Genomic DNA, 17423 nt, shown 5'->3' on the forward strand with positions numbered 1-17423 from the left:
CCGACCGTATGTACGGGGCATTAGGCTTACAAATATGCTCAATCTGCATGAGATAACACACGTGGAAATCCACACTTGAACCTAGTGAATGCGCACAGGCCATTCTCTAGCTCTTATTTTGATTTTACCAATAAGATTAGTAAGGTTAAAGCCATGTTTGTAGCTTGCGGTTTTGTTTAGTAGTGGCTTAACTACCAGTTTAAAACATTTTTAAATCAGTCTCCTCTTTTTTGTCTTAAAAGCCCATTACTGCCATACTATGATAACAAATAAATACATAGCACCATGTTTTATAGATGAATAAAAACTGAATTGTAGGTCCAGTGAAACAATATTTTTTTTATTGATGGGCGATGTACTAATCGTATTGTTTGTGAAATAAAAACACAATGTTTTGAAATCCTATCCTTTTTTGTTAAAGAGACTTAACAATTTAGTAGTAAAAAATATGCTCAGTAAATGTAGTTATATTTTTTCTAACATACTATTAGTCATAATTATGTAAACTCCAGTATATAAAATGCAAGTCAGCTGACTAATTAACAAGATAATACAACCGTGAGTTTAGTCTCTATTTACTTAACGAATTCACAGATGGTAAAAAGAATCTAAGACCAAGCCAGAAACACAGCAAGAAGAAGTAAAGGTAGAAACATTAACTTGACTAATGTAACAATCCAGGAAGACTCTTGATGAGAAGGAACAACTCTTGTTCTTGTGGCACTGATAGTTCTGTTCCATTGGTTTAAAATAGCCTTTCGAGCGCCATTCCATTTACCTGGCCCCATCAGACGGAATTGATAGGGGCTACAAGGTCCAAAGAACACCTCAATTGCCAATTTTGGATCAGTAATGCAAAGAAGAGGAAGTTTGGGTTTGCTGCCAATAAAGGAACTTAATTCATCCATGTAATTGACATAATCCGTTGACAATGTTTCACTTCGCCCAAACCTTAAATACATAAAAAAAAGAAAAAAAAAATAACAAAAGAAAAAATAAATGCTTAAAATAATGTTTAGGGTTTCCTTTTTCAGTATTTTAGTAGCTTAAAGTGATTGTAAAGGCTCATTTTTTTTCCTATAAAAACAACAAACATGTCATACTTACCTGCTCAGTTGTAGTGGATTTGCACAGAGCAGCCTGGATCCTCCTCCTCACGGGTCCCTCTTCTGTGCTCCTGGCCCCTCCATCCTGTTCAGTGCCCCCACAGCAAGCAGCTTCCAGTGGGGGCACCCTAGCTGAGTCACAGCTCCCTGTGTCCATTCAGACACGGAGCCCAGACCCGCCCCCTCTCTCCCCTGATTGGCTAGCTGACTTTGATTGACAGCAGCGGGAGCCAATGGCACTGCTGCTGTTTCTCAGCCAATCAGGAAGGAGAATCTTAGATGGCTGAGACACTCGTGGACATCGCTGAACAGAGAGGGACCTCAGGTAAACGTTAGGGGGGCTGAGGGTGGATGCTGCACACAGAAGGCTTTTTATCTTAATGCATAGCATGCATTAAGATGAAACACCTTCTGGCTTTACAACCCCTTTAAGGTCTGCCGAATTTTTATTTTTTTTTTAACAGTCAGCAGCTACAAATACTGCAGCTGCTGACTTTTAAAATAAGGACACTTACCTGTCCAGGGCGCCCGCGATGTCGGCCCCCGAGGCCGAACCATCCCTCGGTCCCCGGATGCTGCCACCATCATCTTCGGTAAGGGTTCCCTACTGCGCATGCTCAAGTCATGATGCGCAATCCCAATGGTCCCTGCTGTCTCTGGGACCCGTGTGTCTCCCAGCAGACAGCGGGGGGGGACGGAAAGTGGCGTAGTCCCCCGCGGGGGTCTATGCCCGGAAGTGGGTGGAAATACCTGTTTTATACAGGTATCTGCACCCCCCCCAAAAGGTGCCAAATGTGACACCGGAGGGGGGGAGGGTTTAGAAAAGCGGCAGTTCCACTTCTGTGTGGACCTCCGCTTTAAGAATGCCAATTCCCCTTCTCCAACTATGTTAATAAACGCAACTCATTAACATTGTCTGGCATGCACAGGGCTGGCACAGTATTTTTCTTCTATAGGGTTCCCTGTGTCCTTTACAATCTTGCACTTAAGCCTAGTACACACGGCCCGAATATCGGCCAGCATCAGCCGGTTCAGTAGAAACTGGCTGACATTTTGGCCCGTGTGTATGGCAGCCGGTACAACAGAAGCTGGCCGTTCGGCTTATTTCAAAGTCTCATGACTGAAAAAGGTCTGCCAACCGGTCAGCGCTCTCTGCTAATGATGTGGGGGCGTCTCCCTGTCAGAACACAATAGCACAGCAGGGGAGGTCACTGTACTAACATTGGATTGTTAGTACAGCTGCTCTGACCTGAGCTCTTGTTGAACGAAAAAAAAAATAGTGGTGTGTACTAGGTTTAAGGCTGGGCCTGGCCACAGGGAACAATGACAGCTTCCTTCTTTAGCTAAGCACTTGCAAATCCATTATTTTACATGGCCAGTTAGAAAAATTAATAGCATTTCAAAAGGACATTAGGTGCACCACAGAAAATAATACTGCCCCAGTCCTAAAGAAGGTTTAGTAGTATAAATATTCTGCCCCTTGGGAGGTATGCACTTCAATCAACTTTTTTTTGCCAAAAAGCATAGAAGAGGAAAGGGAATCCTGGTTCTTAATAAAAAGTTTGCTTTTATCCTTTCAAGGAAAATTCAATTTTTACTGAAAATGTAATATAACATACTGTATGCCACTGATAAGCAAGCTATGTTATTTTTAAGGAATAATGCTATGAAAAATTACTCCATTTCAATCTGCAGCAGATTTATCTTGCAAACTGTCAAAAAATTATAATGTTGCTTCCTTGCTATATTCAAGTTATTTTCAAATTATTTTTTTTTGGCAGGTTAAACAGATGAGAGAGCAGATATTTCAATTCTCCCTGTCACCACCATTTATTAAATTTGCATGATGCTTAATAATAAACATAGCAGAGGAAAACAATATAAAAAATATTTTTCTTTTAGTATTGAGATACAGAAATTCTAAGATTGTTGGAGTAATTGGTCTGTATGAAAACTTGATGATTTGCTTTTTATGATTTATCTCCTACCAGTTTTTCTTCTCTCCTTCCTCTTCATTTAGTTCATTAACCATTGTGTCTTTTGGTGGAAGTTTACATAAACCTAAGAAAAGAACAAGTGATATTAAAAACATTTAACATACGACAAATTCTAAAATAATTCCATCAGCAAATATTCAAAAAGTCAATGCATGGATGTTATGAACATGAGTTTTTAAATTTGTAAGAACAAGTTTTGGCTTTAAGATATCTTCCACCTAATATAATGTTCTAAGTCAGTGGTCTCCAAACTGCTGCCTGGGGGCCGGACGCAGCCCTCTGATTGCTTTTACCCGGCACTTGTTTGTTATTTTATTCACTGACACCAGTGAAGGGCACAATTCCTCCCAGTGACACCAATGATGAGGCACAATTCCTACAAATGATATCAACGATGGGGCACAATTCCTCCCAATGACACCAACAATGGGGCCCAATGACACTAATGTTGAGGCACAATTCCTCAAAATGACACCAACAATTGGGCACTATTCCTCCCAATGACACCAATGATGGGGGCTTGTTTATTCTTACTGAGGGTGAGACATTTTGTATTCCCAATGGCCACAGTCCGGCCTCCCTAACATCTGAAAGACAGTAAACCGGCACCTTGTTTGGAAAGTTTGGAGACCCCTGTTCTAAGAAATCATTCTATCTGTAATTTAAGGTTGTGTATGCCATATGTAGAAAAATAAGTGCAGTGAAGGAGCCATGATTAGAATAAAATATTGTAGGGTAAAGTATTTACTGTACTAGAGTTGTCCCATGTGGCAGTATTATTTGGAGCTTGTGTAATTTAAAGTCATCTGCTCAGGTTCCTTACCATTTGCACTACTTGGTATGCATAACCAAGTAAATAACCATATAATATTTATTATGAAACATTTAATTTATATCTGTACCTGTATTTTAAATGTGTGTATTAAGCTAAAATAAGGTATTTGATGACATGGTTTTAAGGTTTGTTTTTTTTGGAGTTTTTTTGCTCTATGATGCAATCTGAACAACTTTAATATTAATTTGTAACATCACTTAAGAGTTGTCCATATGGTATGAAACCCTAGTTTGTTTATCTTGCAATTCTGCATGCCATAGTTTATTATTTTGCAATGTTAAAAAGCTAAAATCCCCCCAAAAAATCTTGAAATAATGGTAGTTGGCAGTTCTGTGATAGAATGATGTGATTATTAAAATAAGTACATGATTTACAGTAGATAAAGTAAAAGAAAAACCCTTATAAAGCATAGTCTGATTCACTTCTACCTTGTCACCTAATGCAATCTGATACTTACTGGATCAGCATTCTGCAGTGTTAATATTTAAATATAATATATTATATATGATATATAAATAATATGTAAATATTATTAGCCAGTTATATTTTGTTTGTATAGAAAGAAATCCATCCATCTTTTTTTTAATCTACTGATCTCTCTAGAACTAGTCCCTGCGAAAGTTAATTCCACATCTTCTCAAATTTTAAACCTCTTTTCTGCCAGATGCAGAGTGCCTCCTTGTCTTTTGCAATGACTGTAAAGTCAACAACTTTTCAGCGGGATCATTTATTTATTAATACAAGGTGATTTCATCCTTAAATGCCTGATTTCAAAGGGGGAAAAAAAACAGTTCAGTTAATCTTTCCTTGTTGCTGAGGTCCCCCTAATTTTGTTGCCCTTCTCTAAACTCTCTCCACAACTCCTTTTGTGTACTGTTGCCCAAAAGTGAACTGCACATTCAAGATGAAGACTTGCTCATGCTTTATATACATTTTTCTTTCTTGAGACTATGAGGCAAATTTACAAAAGACAAATAGACCACTATACCTTTTTTTGATAAAAGAAAGCATTTTGGTTAACATTGCGGCTTGGTATTGCATGTGCTGTTATTAAGTATTATTTAGCATGACATGCAGAGCTTTCTTGTTAAACTTGCCCCGATGAATTCCTCTAGATTGTATGATGCATGCATGTTTTTAGCCCCCAAGTGCATAGCCTTACATTTATCATATAATAAATACATGTAAAAAATAGATATAGCTAAGCATTCATTTTTTCCATGTTCCAGAACTAATATTTTGAGTAAGTCATAGGTAAAGGATGTTTTTATTACCCTTGATAACTCTCACTGCCCATCGAGCCTGGACATCAGAGGTTGGTGGGATACCGCCTAAAGATTGGACTAAACCAATAACAGCCAGTGTTGGCCTTTCAAGAGTTGGTGGAAACACCCCTTTATAGAGAGACACTTTGTTTTTGCTGTTTTTTACAATGGAGTCATCCATAAATGGATAGGCATAGGAGTAGCCAGTTGCAAATATGACAACATCAATATTATCCATTATAGAATCGTCTTCAAAGATTGCAGAGGATTCTGTAAACCTTTTAATATTAGGTCTGATGACCACAGTTCCACAGGTAATTGAGGTTGGTAGGTCGTCATTAAATACTGGCTCTTTCCTCAGGCTCCTTGAAAAAGGAAAGAATTTAAAAAGACATGTAAATGCCAATCATAATGTAATTAGTTAAAGTACTACATATATAAAAATATGCAGATTTCTACCTAATATCAGAGCGCCTCGTGGCGCTCACGTGACTCCTCACCACTCTCCTCTCCAGCGGACAGGGCCGAGAACTCCTGCTGACGTCAATCGGGAGGAGGGGAGGAGAGGAGGAGAGCTGCCAGCAGTCATGTGAGCACCGGAGGTGCTCTAAAATCAGGTAGAAATTGGCATATAATTTTAAAACACATGCAGTGGGGCACATATCCTTATTTAACAGAGTTGATTGTATCATCATACTACAGTTTTTTTAGCAGCAGGAGGGGAGGGGGTGGGCACTGTCACGAGCAGCAGGGGGGGGAGGACAGAGGAGAGCTGCGGATGACTGAGGCAAGTAAACTGACCAGGGCTGACTATCAGGGCTCAGCAGTCATGATAAACCGTGGTTAGTTCACTGTCAGGGCTCAGCAGTCATGATAAACAGGGGGAGGGCAGAACCAGGAAGGATCTGTTGATTATTCGCTGAGGAAGTCCTTATTCATGGACGATACGCGTGCAGGGGGTTACGTGACGTCAGTACAGCCACCTACCTGGTTTTATATGCACTTTACATGTCTTGTATCCGAGCACTGGGACTCAGTGCCGTTTTTGTGAGTAATATTTTTATTCGTTAAATTAGTGTCTTATACAAAGGAGAGCACTATATTGCTTTTGTTTGAATTTTACATGAACAATGCATGCCTAAGAGTGCGACTTTTGGTTATCAAACTAATGTGGAGATCGACTGAAGGACCATACAGGAAGTCGGCCCTCTCAACATTTACTATTAGCCTTGTTAAGGGACTGCATGAATGACCTGTCTGTTAGCTCAGAGGTCCATTCATTAAAGTGAGTGGCCTGTATCTCTGGTGGTGGACAACACTGAAGTGGATGCACAGTGGTTAATACTGTTTTCAAGCACCCTGCTCACTATTGAGGAGTCTTCTTTCTTCCTGTTGGTTTATCAGCTTCAGAAACTCCACACTCTGGGACTCTTTGTTGTTGTTTTTTGTATTATTAGTAGTTTCATCTGAGCGCTGCACTGCTTTTTTATTGATGTTTGACCGAAGGATTGTTTTATATTGACTTTCAGTGTTCAGCTGCATACTGTTAGGATTGGTTTTGCGCTGTCTGATTCTTTTTTAGGGGTACTATGTACCCCATACTCATTCTCATGGGGGAACCAAGATCTGGGGGCCCTCTTGTTAAAGGGGGCTTCGAGATTCTGATAACCCCCTTTCCCGCAGACCCCCACAACCACTGGCCACGGTTGTGGGGATGAGGCCTTTGTCCCCATCAACTTGGGGACGAGGTGCTTTAGGGTGAGCCGAGCCCCCCCTGCTCGAAATCATCCACCAACCCAATGCTGAGGGCATGTGGCCTGGTATGGTTCAGGCGGGGGGGCGCTCGCTAGTTCCCCTCCTTTCTTGACCTGCCAGGCTGCATGCCCGGATAAGGGTCTGATATGGATTTTGAGGGGGACCCCAAGCCTTTTTTTAAAATGGTGACGGGTACCCCTTAAAACCCTTGTTTTTTTTTACCAGCAATTTTTTTTTACTCAGCTGCAGGGAAATCCATTGACAGCTGATGACTCATCAGTTGTTAAGGATGCTGTGGCCGGCTTCCTGGCCCCACTACTTAACAACCAGCTTATACTGCGCCCTGATTGGGCAAAGATTTGCCTAATCAGGGTGCAAAATGCACTGTGCAGCACGCAGTGCATTGCAGGGTGTTCGGCAAGGCGAACACCCGCCCAAAACTCTGCAATTTCTGGTATTCCCTGAATGGTGCAAACAGCCCATCTTTAGCCCGAACTGATGCTCAGGCTTAACCGTTCGCCCAACTCTAGTAACAATGTAAAACTAATATTACTCTAAGATTACATTCTATCATTGGAAAAACTACAGACCATGCTACCAAAGCATGAAGAAACAAGAATTTCAAACAAAATTTTGGTGTCTTGACCTTGACTTAGAGCACAGGAAAATGGAAAAAGATCCTATCAATTCAGCATGATTAAATATGATTACGGGTTACAGCAGGATTATAAAATAATGTCTGGTTCATGATCACAAAGGCAAGCCCTGAGTTTCATTAAAAAAAAAATACATTTCTTAATGAAACCTGATAGACGATGCCCCAAAATAAGGTTTCTGTCCTAAGAACATCAAAGACTGAGGCTATAGCCATAGGTCGATTGTTATTTTTGCAAATAGGAAGAGCTTCAACCACTTGACAACTACACATGCACAGTCTATAGTGCTGAAGCTCGGTTTACTAATAAGCCACTTTTTTAGTGGGTGAACATACTGTATGTGCACCAAAGTACTTGACTAGCGCTGCTATCCCTTAACACCCCAGATTTACTTTCAAAGTATACACTTCATACTTCATGGACACAGAAAGTAACATAAGACCTGTCTTAATATAACAAATATTTATTCTTATGTAATAAAACATTAATATAGTACCATTTAAAATTGAAAACATACTTGTTCACAGGTACCAAGCCATAATGGCTATGGTTAAATCGTTTTTCCATCATGCTTTCATATAGCCAGTCAGAAATGGCTCTTGGCAATATTCTGTTCAGAAAAGACTGGTAGCGCGTCAAATAGACCATGTCCCAAGGGTAGCCATTATCCCATACACGGCTCATAATCCAGGACCCACTTCTTGTGCTGAGGACAACCTAAGAATAAAAATGGGCCTACTATTTATTTGTCTCAGGACCATTCATGGGCTATAGAATATAAGTTATGTCCATGTTGAAATTCTATCAAAAAGACTCAATTAAAATATGGAAATGTTGAGGTTTACTTTCAGCTTCATTTTCAGAACATCAAGGTATTCATTTTCTGCAGCCATTGGATTGAGGGAAGTATGCTTCTCTGGATGTGGGGGTGGAATCTGTTAGGTCAGCTTAAAGGGGCAAACAGGAATTTTAGGCTTCTTAAGGACACAGCAAAAAATTATATAATTTCACTAAATGCACTTTTCAAAATACTGAACTTTGTCGAAAAACAAAGCCTGTGTTTTACATTAAAATATAAACTTTTTTGCACACCATATTACTATATGTAAGACTTAAAATTTACAGTAAATAATTGTAAGCTTTACCATAAGTTTAAGGGAGCATATCTTGATATATGTGAGAAAGAGGTCACAGAGATCCGTGATAGTCATGTACAGTTTTAATGTTGATAAATTGTTTTGAGCGATCACAGACTTCTATGACGCAGACTGCAATTCCCATTTACTTGCATTTTGTTCCAAGGTCTGGCTGCTTTTGGTCTGGAAGAGTAAGTACCATTTTCGGTCATGTTTTAAAGTTTTCAAGAGATCTTTGTGTAACAAAGCCCTGATTCCTATATACAAGGTGTGACAATCTAATTCCCGGAGTGCCCATGGCGTAACACTATGGTAATGAGTCACACAACCATTCACACTCAAGCACATTCTGACATGTTCTAACTTGCACTCTTGGCAAAAGTGCAAGTGAAACTTCAGCTCTGTTACAACAGGCTTCAGGTGAACATTCCATAAGGAAATCAAGTGTTTTAGAAGCGCATAGATGATTTAAGGAGCGGCGACCAAATATGCAAAGGACAGATGAAATGTGCAAACCCTCGTACACTCAGCACAGCACAGCAGATTCTAACAGAGGATTTGGGAATGAGAAAGATATCCGCAACGATGGTGCCTTGAATATTGACAAAGATCAGATAAAAACATTGGGGTTGATTTACTAAAGGAAAATAGACTGTGCTCCAGAGCTTAGTTAATGAGCAAAAGCTCTTCGACTTCCATGATCCAATCACGTACAAGCAAAAACATTTTTTTTTATTTTCCTTGCACCTGATTGGGTATTCTTAGCAAAGTGAAGCTTTACCTCATTTTCTAAGCTCTGGAGCAACAGCATTTTGTAAAGTGCACAGTCTATTTTCATTTAGTAAATCTTTTGAAAAATTTGCACAAAATGTGCACAAGGCAAGGTACATAAAGATATGGATGAGCGAGTTTGGGGTGGAGGAACTTGACTGGTCCTCCACCCCAAACTGGTCCTGACCTCACAAATGAGCTTCTGAAAGAATGGTCAAACATTCCCATAGTCACACTCCTAAACTGTGTGGACAGCCTTCCCAGAAGAGTTGAAGCTGTTATAGCTGCAAGGGTGGGCCAACTCAATATTATACCCTACTGACTAATATAACAAGTATTTGGCGCAAAAGTTAAAAGCAGTAATCCACATAAATGACAATGTAGAACATACAAATAATGAACTAAAGCGAAGGGAGATAAGGAGAATGAAACGGTAATAGTCCGTAATGGTGTACATAAAGTCAATGATGATATATGAAGCCCACATTCATGGCAGCCTTCCGGTGGGAGTAGAAACCATATTCCCAAAGGCACTGAAAAAAACAAGAAGCAACGGAGGCGCCTCTGGGTGCAGACTTAAAAACAATTTAATTTAAAAGAGCAGCAACAAGATTTGCACTCACATTTCAGTAAAATTAAAAAGACATATAGCTCTTGAGAAAGGAGTGCAGCCGTCATGTCACTCACGGCTTGCTGATTCAGGAAACGAGTCACATGTGTGTGAAGTCATCGCTCCTCGCCTGGACGGTTTGCCCTCCAAGCCCCTTTCTGGTGATCCTCCATCGTTGCCGGCCGGTGGATACAGCGCTATTGTAAGACCAGTCTGATGACACAGAGTCATGGCCAGGATGAGTGACTTCACGGACCCTTTTGGTTATAGTTGGGACCCCTATATGCCTTTTTAATTCTACTGAAATGTGAGTGCAATTCTTGTTGCTGCTCTTTTAATTAAATTGTTTTTAAGTCTGCACCCAGAGGGGCCTCCGTTTCTTGTTGTTTTTTTCCTACTGACCAAGACTGTGATGCCATTAAAGTTCATGTGTGTGCAAAGGCAGGCGTCCCAATAGTTTTGTCAATTTAGTGTATATACCAGAGCCATCAGCTCAAAGTCCACAGGCATGAAATGCTAATATTGCAAAACAGTTTTTTGAAATATTGAGAAAGGGTACAACTGAATGAGGACTTAAAGTCTACTGATTCAACTATACTAAAACAGCTTACATAATGAAAACAGCTCTCCAGCTAACAGGTACACCCTCTACCTTGAAATGCAGAACTATATATATATCTATATCTATATCTATATCTATATATATATATAGATATAGATATATATCTATATCTATATAGATATATATCTATATATATATATATAATCACATGCATACACACACAGTATCTCATAAAAGTGAGTACACCCCTCACATTTAAAAAACATTTTTTTTATATCTTTTCATGCAACAACACTGAAGAAATGAGACTTTGCTACAATGTAAAGTAGTGATTGTACAGCTTGTATAACAGTGTAAATTTTCTGTCCCCCTCAAAATAACTCAACATACAGCCATTAATGTCTAAACTGCTGGCAACAAAAGTGAATACACCCCTAAGTGAAAATGTCCAAATTGGGCCCAATTAGCCATTTTCCCTCCCAGTGTCATGTGACTCATTAGTGTTACAAGGTCTCAGGTCTGAATGGGGAGCAGGTGTGTTAAATTTGGTGTTATCGCTCTCACTCTCTCATACAGGTCACTGGAAATTCAACATGGCACCTCATGGCAAAGAAATCACTGAGGATCTGAAAATTAGAATTGTTGCTCTACATAAAAATGGCCTGGTCCAGTAATGGCAAACCTTGGCACCCCAGATGTTTTGGAACTACATTTCCCATGATACTCAACTACACTGCAGAGTGCATGAGCATCATGGGAAATGTAGTTCCAAAACATCAGGGGTGCCAAGGTTCGCCATCACTGGCCTAGGCTATAAGAAGATTGCCAAGACCCTGAAACTGAGCTGCAGCACGGTGGCCAAGACCATACAGTGGTTTAACAGGACATGTTCCACTCAGAACAGGCCTCGCCATGGTCGACCAAAGGAGTCAAGTGCATGTGCTCAGCGTCATATCCAGAGGTTGTCTTTGGGAAATACATGCATGAGTCCTGCCAGCATTGCTGCAGAGGTTCAAGGGATGAGGGGTCAGCCTGTCAGTTCGAAGACAATATTCCGCACACTGCATCCAATTGGTCTGCATGGCTGTCATCCCAGAAGGAAGCGTCTTCTAAAGATGATGCACAAGAAAGCCTGCAAACAGTTTGCTGAAGACAAGCAGACTAAGGACATGGATTACTGGAACCATGTCCTGTGGTCTAATATAAACTTATTTGGTTCAGATGGTGTCAAGCGTGTGTGTCGGCAACCAGGTGAGGAGTACAAAGACAAGTGTGTCTTGCCTACAGTCAAGCATGGTGGTGGGAGTGTCATGGTCTGGGGCTGCAGCGGTTTAGAAATTATTGGCTGTGTGTTGAGTCATTTTGAGGGGACAGCAAATTTACACTGTTATACAAGCTGTACACTCACTACTTTGCATTGTAGCAAAGTGTCATTTCTTCAGTGTTGTCACATGAAAAGATATAATAAAATATTTACAAAAATGTGAGGATGAGATACTGTGTATATTATATATATATATTTAATTTTTACATTTATGTGTTTGTGTGTACGTGTCACTTAGTACTGATCCCTCAGCTCTGTATCATCTACTACTACCAACATCTACATCACCTACTCCCAACCTCTGAAAACTGCATCACTTACACCTGACCCCTGAACTTTGTGTCACTTGAACCCCTGCACTCTGTGTCCCTTTAAGCCACAGCCAGTATTCAGAGCAATGAAAATCACACCCAATTTTACTTTGGCGCTTGGCGCCACACTTTTTCCATTCCAGGTGCTTGTATGTGACATCACATACAAGCACATGGGCTGGATGGAAGAGGTGGATCAGCGGGGATGAGTGTGCCAGGACAGGTAGATGTGTCTCATCTCTGTTTCCTTGCACCACTCTGCATATCATAGATGAGAAGAGGGTACAGCAGTGGAGCAGATGATTGGGAGGGTACAGCAGTGGGGCAGATGAGCAGGAGGGGTTTAGCGGTGGGACAGAAGAGCGGGAGGGTACACTGGTGGGGCAGATGTGCAGGGGTACAGTGATGGAAGAGATGAGAAGGGGGTTCAGCAGATGGACAGAAGAGCAAGGGGCTTCACAGTGATGGGGCAGACGAGCAGGGGGTTACTGTGGTAGGACAGAGGAGGAGGGGGGGTTCAGAGATGGGCCAGATGAGAAGGGGGTTACAGTGATGGTACAGATGAGCAGTGGGTTACACTGGTGGGGTAGAAGAGCAGGGGGGGTACAGAGGTGGGACAGTTGTGCAGGGGGGTACAGTGGCAGGGCAGAGGAGAAAGGAGGTACATTGGTTAGACAGATGAGCAGGACGTTACAGTGGTGGGGCAGAAGAGCAGGGGGTACAGAGGTGTAGTAGAAGAGCAGAGGGGTACAGAGGTGAGACAGATGTGCAGGCAGTACACTGGTGGGGCAGATGAGAAAGGGGATTACAGTGGTGGAAGTGAAGAGAAGGGGTGTACAGTGGTTCGGTAGAAGTGCAGATGGTACAGTGGTGGGAGAGATGAAAGGGGGGTTCAGTGGTGAAACAGAAGAGCACAGCACAGTACAGTGATGGGGTAGATGAGCAGGGGGTTACAGTGGTGGGACAGATGAGCGGGGGGGTTCAGTGTTGTGCCAGTTGAGAAGGGGTTTACAGCGGTGGAAAAGATAAGCGGGGGGGTTCAGTGTTGGGCCAGATGTGAAAGGCAGGTGCATTAGTGGGACAGATGAGCAGGGGGTTACAGAGGTGGGGCAGACGAACAGGGGGGTACAGAGGTGGGATAGAAGAGGGGGTACAGTGGAGGGTAAGAGGAAAAAGGAGATACATTGGTGGGATAGATGAGCAGGGGGTTACAGTGGTGGGGCAGAAGAGCAGGTGGAACAGTAGTGGGATAGAAGAGCAGGGGGAACAGTGGTGGGACAGAAGAGCAGGGGGAACAGTGGTGGGACAGAAGAGCAGGGGGAACAGTGGTGGGACAGAAGAGCAGGGGGAACAGTGGTGGGACAGAAGAGCAGGGGGAACAGTGGTGGGACAGATGAGAAAGGGGGTTACAGTGGTGGGACAGAAGAGCAGGGGGAATAGTGGTGGGGCAGATGAGAAAGGGGGTTACAGTGGTGGGGCAAATGAGCAGATGGGTTCGGTGTTAGTAAAGGTGAGAAGGTGGTTTAGTGGTGAGACAGAAGAGCATGGGGGTACAGCGGTGGAGCAGATGTGCAGGGGGTTACAGTGGTGGGGCAGATGAAAAAGGGGGTACATTGTTGGGGCAGATGAGCAGGGAGTTACAGTGGTGGGACAGAAGAGCAGGGTGGGACAGTGGTGGGACAGATGTGCAGGGGGTTACAGTGGTGGGACAGATGAGCAGGGGGTACAGAGGTGGGGCAAACATGCAGGGTAGTACAGTGAGGGGACAGATTTGCAGATGATACAGTGATCTGAGGTGTGAAGGTGCAGGAATAGGAGCCGATCTGAAGCATGAGAGTGTGGGATGTTAATTAGTCACTATTACTCAAGCAGATTACAGCATTTACTTTATACAAAATCTTTTTTGTGTTTTAAGAGTGTGAAGTTAACATTTTTTTGTTATAAAATCGGCACGCTCAATTTCTTTGAAAAACATTTTTTGGCACGCTGTGCTCAAAATGTTGCCTACCCCTGATGTAGTTAATGTTTTAAGTTTTGATGTTTAATATCAATAAGCCATCTCAGCTTTACAAAAAGTCATGTTCCTAGCTTTGACACATCAATTACAAGTAAAGGACTAAAGTTTAAATCTCTGCATTTTTAAACAGAAAGATTGTATAAAGACTAGATTCAACTTAACAGACTGTTTAATGCTATGGCAAATAATGTGAAAATTAATTTACCATTTCGATTCAAGGATAACTGTATCATATCTGTAACTTTAGAATAGTCTAGTTCTTTCTCTTCAGAAATGTTAAATTGATTTAATTTCTACACGCTTTCTAGCAAAAGCGTAGAAAATGTTTGCGCTTATGACATTTATAAAATGACACAATGGAGGTTATTTACTAAAGAAAAATCCACTTTGCACTGAAAGTGCACTTGGAAATAAAGTCACCGTAGATCTGAGGGGGACATGCAAGGAAAATAAAAAACAGCATTTTAGCTTGTACATGATTGGATGATAAAATCAGCAGAGCCTCCCCTCATTTCAGATCTACCCCTTAGATTTAGAGCGACTGCACTTCCAAGTGCACTTGCAGTGCAAGGTGGATTAGCCTTTTGTAAATAACCCCCATTGCTCCATAAATGTAAGTAAAATGTTGGTACATCTAATTGCAAACAAATGGCCAAACAAAATGTACTAGAAAAGCATTACTGTTGTTCCTAAGAAACTGGCCAGCAATCACACTCCCTTCTGTTTACTGTCCCTTCAGTATTACTGAGCTGTATGTGGAATGTGTACAGAAACAAACAGGATAGAACTCCGGTATACTTTATTAAGCACTTCAGCTGCGGAAGGATTTACCCCCTTCATGACCAGGCCATTTTTTGCGATATGGTACTGCATTACTTTAACTGACAATTGTGCAGTCGTGCCGCACTGTACCCAAATAAAATTTATGTTCTTATTTCTTCCACAAACAGAGCTTTCTTTTGGTGGTATTTGATCACCTCTGTGGTTTTTATTTTATGCGCTATAAGCAAAAAAAAAAAAAATTTTGAAGAAAAAACAAAAAAGTAATATTTTTTACTTTCTGCTATAAATCATACCCAATAAAAAAAAAATGCAAAAAAACAAATTTCTTCATCAATTTAAGCCAATATGTATTCTGCTACATATTTTTGGTAAAGAAATCCCAAGTGTATATTGATTGGTTTGTGCAAAAAGTTATAGCATCTAAAAATTATGGGATATTTTTATAGAATTTCTATTGATTATTTTTTTACTAGTAATGGCAGCGATCAGAGACTTATAGCGGGACTGCAACATTGCGGTGGACAAATAGGACACTAAGTGACACTTCTGACACTTTTTTGGGGACCAGTGACACCAATACAGTGATCAGTGCTAAAAAATATGCACTGTCATACTAATGACACTGGCAGGGAAGGGATTAACATCAGGGGCAATCAAAGGGTTAAATGTGTCCCTAGGGGGTGCTTGCTAACTGTGTGGGGAGTGCTTGTACTGTAAGAAGACAGAGATCTTGTGTTCCTGCTTATCAGAAACACAAGATCTGTCTTCTCCTGTAAGAAAACGGCAATCTGCCTTGTTCACATAGAGTCCACCGGACCCGCTGATTGGCTCCCACTGTGTCCAATCACAGCGGAAGCGGGTCTCTTGTGGCGCACGCACATGCCCCAGACCCAGAAGAAGAAATCACGCACAGGTACATGATTTCACGCTTAAGGGCTGCCCTCTGCAGTATATGTACCTGGGGAAGTCCTTAAGCGGTTAAAATTAGCACATTATAGCAGAAGTAAAGCCTTGATATGTTTTACACACCAACTCTTAGTTATAACACCTTTTTGACTAAGTGCACACAATGGTCAAGGCTGTTTTGTTTCGACTTGTGTTGTCATTTTGCCCACCTCATTTAACCTCGATTTCGAACTTTGGCCCTCTGCAGCTTTCCTAAGAAAAGCTCTCAGATTCTCACACTACATGCCAGATAAGCTCCACACTGGTAATATGATTGTAAAAACAGCAGGCTCTAATTTCTTCACATCTGTGATTATTTTGAGGCCAACAACCCATGTCGGCATTGAATGACTTATGGTAGGCTGCAATCAATAGAATAATCTAAAATAGCTGTTTGTAATTTCTCAATTGTGTTGGTTCCAAGAGCCAGTCCTGGAAACCACATCATCAATGCCATCACAGCAGTCTGTTCTCAGAAATTGAAGGACATTCTACAGAAAAAAACATTTGGCTGAGATATAGTAATCAGAGAAAGCCTGCACAGAAGAATACAAAAAAAACAAAAGAAAAAAATACATGGGTGTACACACACAAACACACACACACAATGAAGGGGATCTATATCAATAACTTCTATTCATAAAGAGTGGTGCTGAAACTCATTGGAAGTGTATCTCTCCCTGTAGCATAAAAGTTGGTGCATGTGAAAGATTCATGTTAGAAACATGTACATGAATATGTCTCAAAAATAGTGTGGCACTAAATGAATACAACATGATAGAAAATATACCGAACTTAATGTGCATAAAACTCTAATATAAATTAATTATATAAATCTCAATTCATAAAGTGCAAAATTGTGAAATAAATGCAAATTTACATTTCATAAAAAATCACCAACATAAGAATTCAAATCCTATAAAACAAATAATTAACCCACAATTCATGAGTTAAAAAATTATGCACCATCCAAAAAAATATTAGGTGTATGGTCCCATATCCAAGTGCAAGTGAATGCCGCTCCTATCTGATAAATATAAGCAATCCAAGAAATAAATAGCTGTAACATCCAATGATGATCACCACAGTGATCAAATGGTCGACAGCACATTTAAAATTACTCCTTATCCCCTTTCTGCCAACTTTCCCAGCAACATAATACAAAGCAAGAAAATGACATTTCATAGCGCATTATGTTTACAAAATCTGTATTTTTAATAATAGAAATGCACTTACATATTTTCCACAATAAAATCACATTAACCTCCCTGGCGGCTTTCCCGAGTGTGGCTCGGGGTTAAATTTCAGCACCATTAGCGGTAACCCCGCTATTTGTCCCTAGTGCTTTGT

At 40.9% G+C, this 17423-nt stretch overlaps 1 protein-coding gene across 2 annotated transcripts in view; it reads right to left on the bottom strand.

Annotated features, from left to right (window-relative positions):
* Window positions 1–319: 319 nt before the first annotated feature.
* The window catches only part of LOC141103547 (flavin-containing monooxygenase 3-like), a 72029-nt gene continuing 54925 nt past the window's right edge, over window positions 320–17423 (bottom strand). For both annotated transcript variants that reach the window (XM_073593245.1, XM_073593244.1), the window contains exons 6-9: window positions 8132–8331; window positions 5213–5568; window positions 3095–3167; window positions 320–951 (exon numbers count right to left, since the gene is read on the bottom strand). In XM_073593245.1, the coding sequence (XP_073449346.1) occupies window positions 609–951; window positions 3095–3167; window positions 5213–5568; window positions 8132–8331 (972 nt within the window). In that variant the 3' untranslated portion in view covers window positions 320–608. The remainder of the gene's footprint in view (window positions 952–3094; window positions 3168–5212; window positions 5569–8131; window positions 8332–17423) is intronic.

The sequence above is a fragment of the Aquarana catesbeiana genome, linkage group LG07 (genome assembly GCF_042186555.1).
Source record: "Aquarana catesbeiana isolate 2022-GZ linkage group LG07, ASM4218655v1, whole genome shotgun sequence".
NCBI classification, from domain to species: domain Eukaryota; kingdom Metazoa; phylum Chordata; class Amphibia; order Anura; family Ranidae; genus Aquarana; species Aquarana catesbeiana.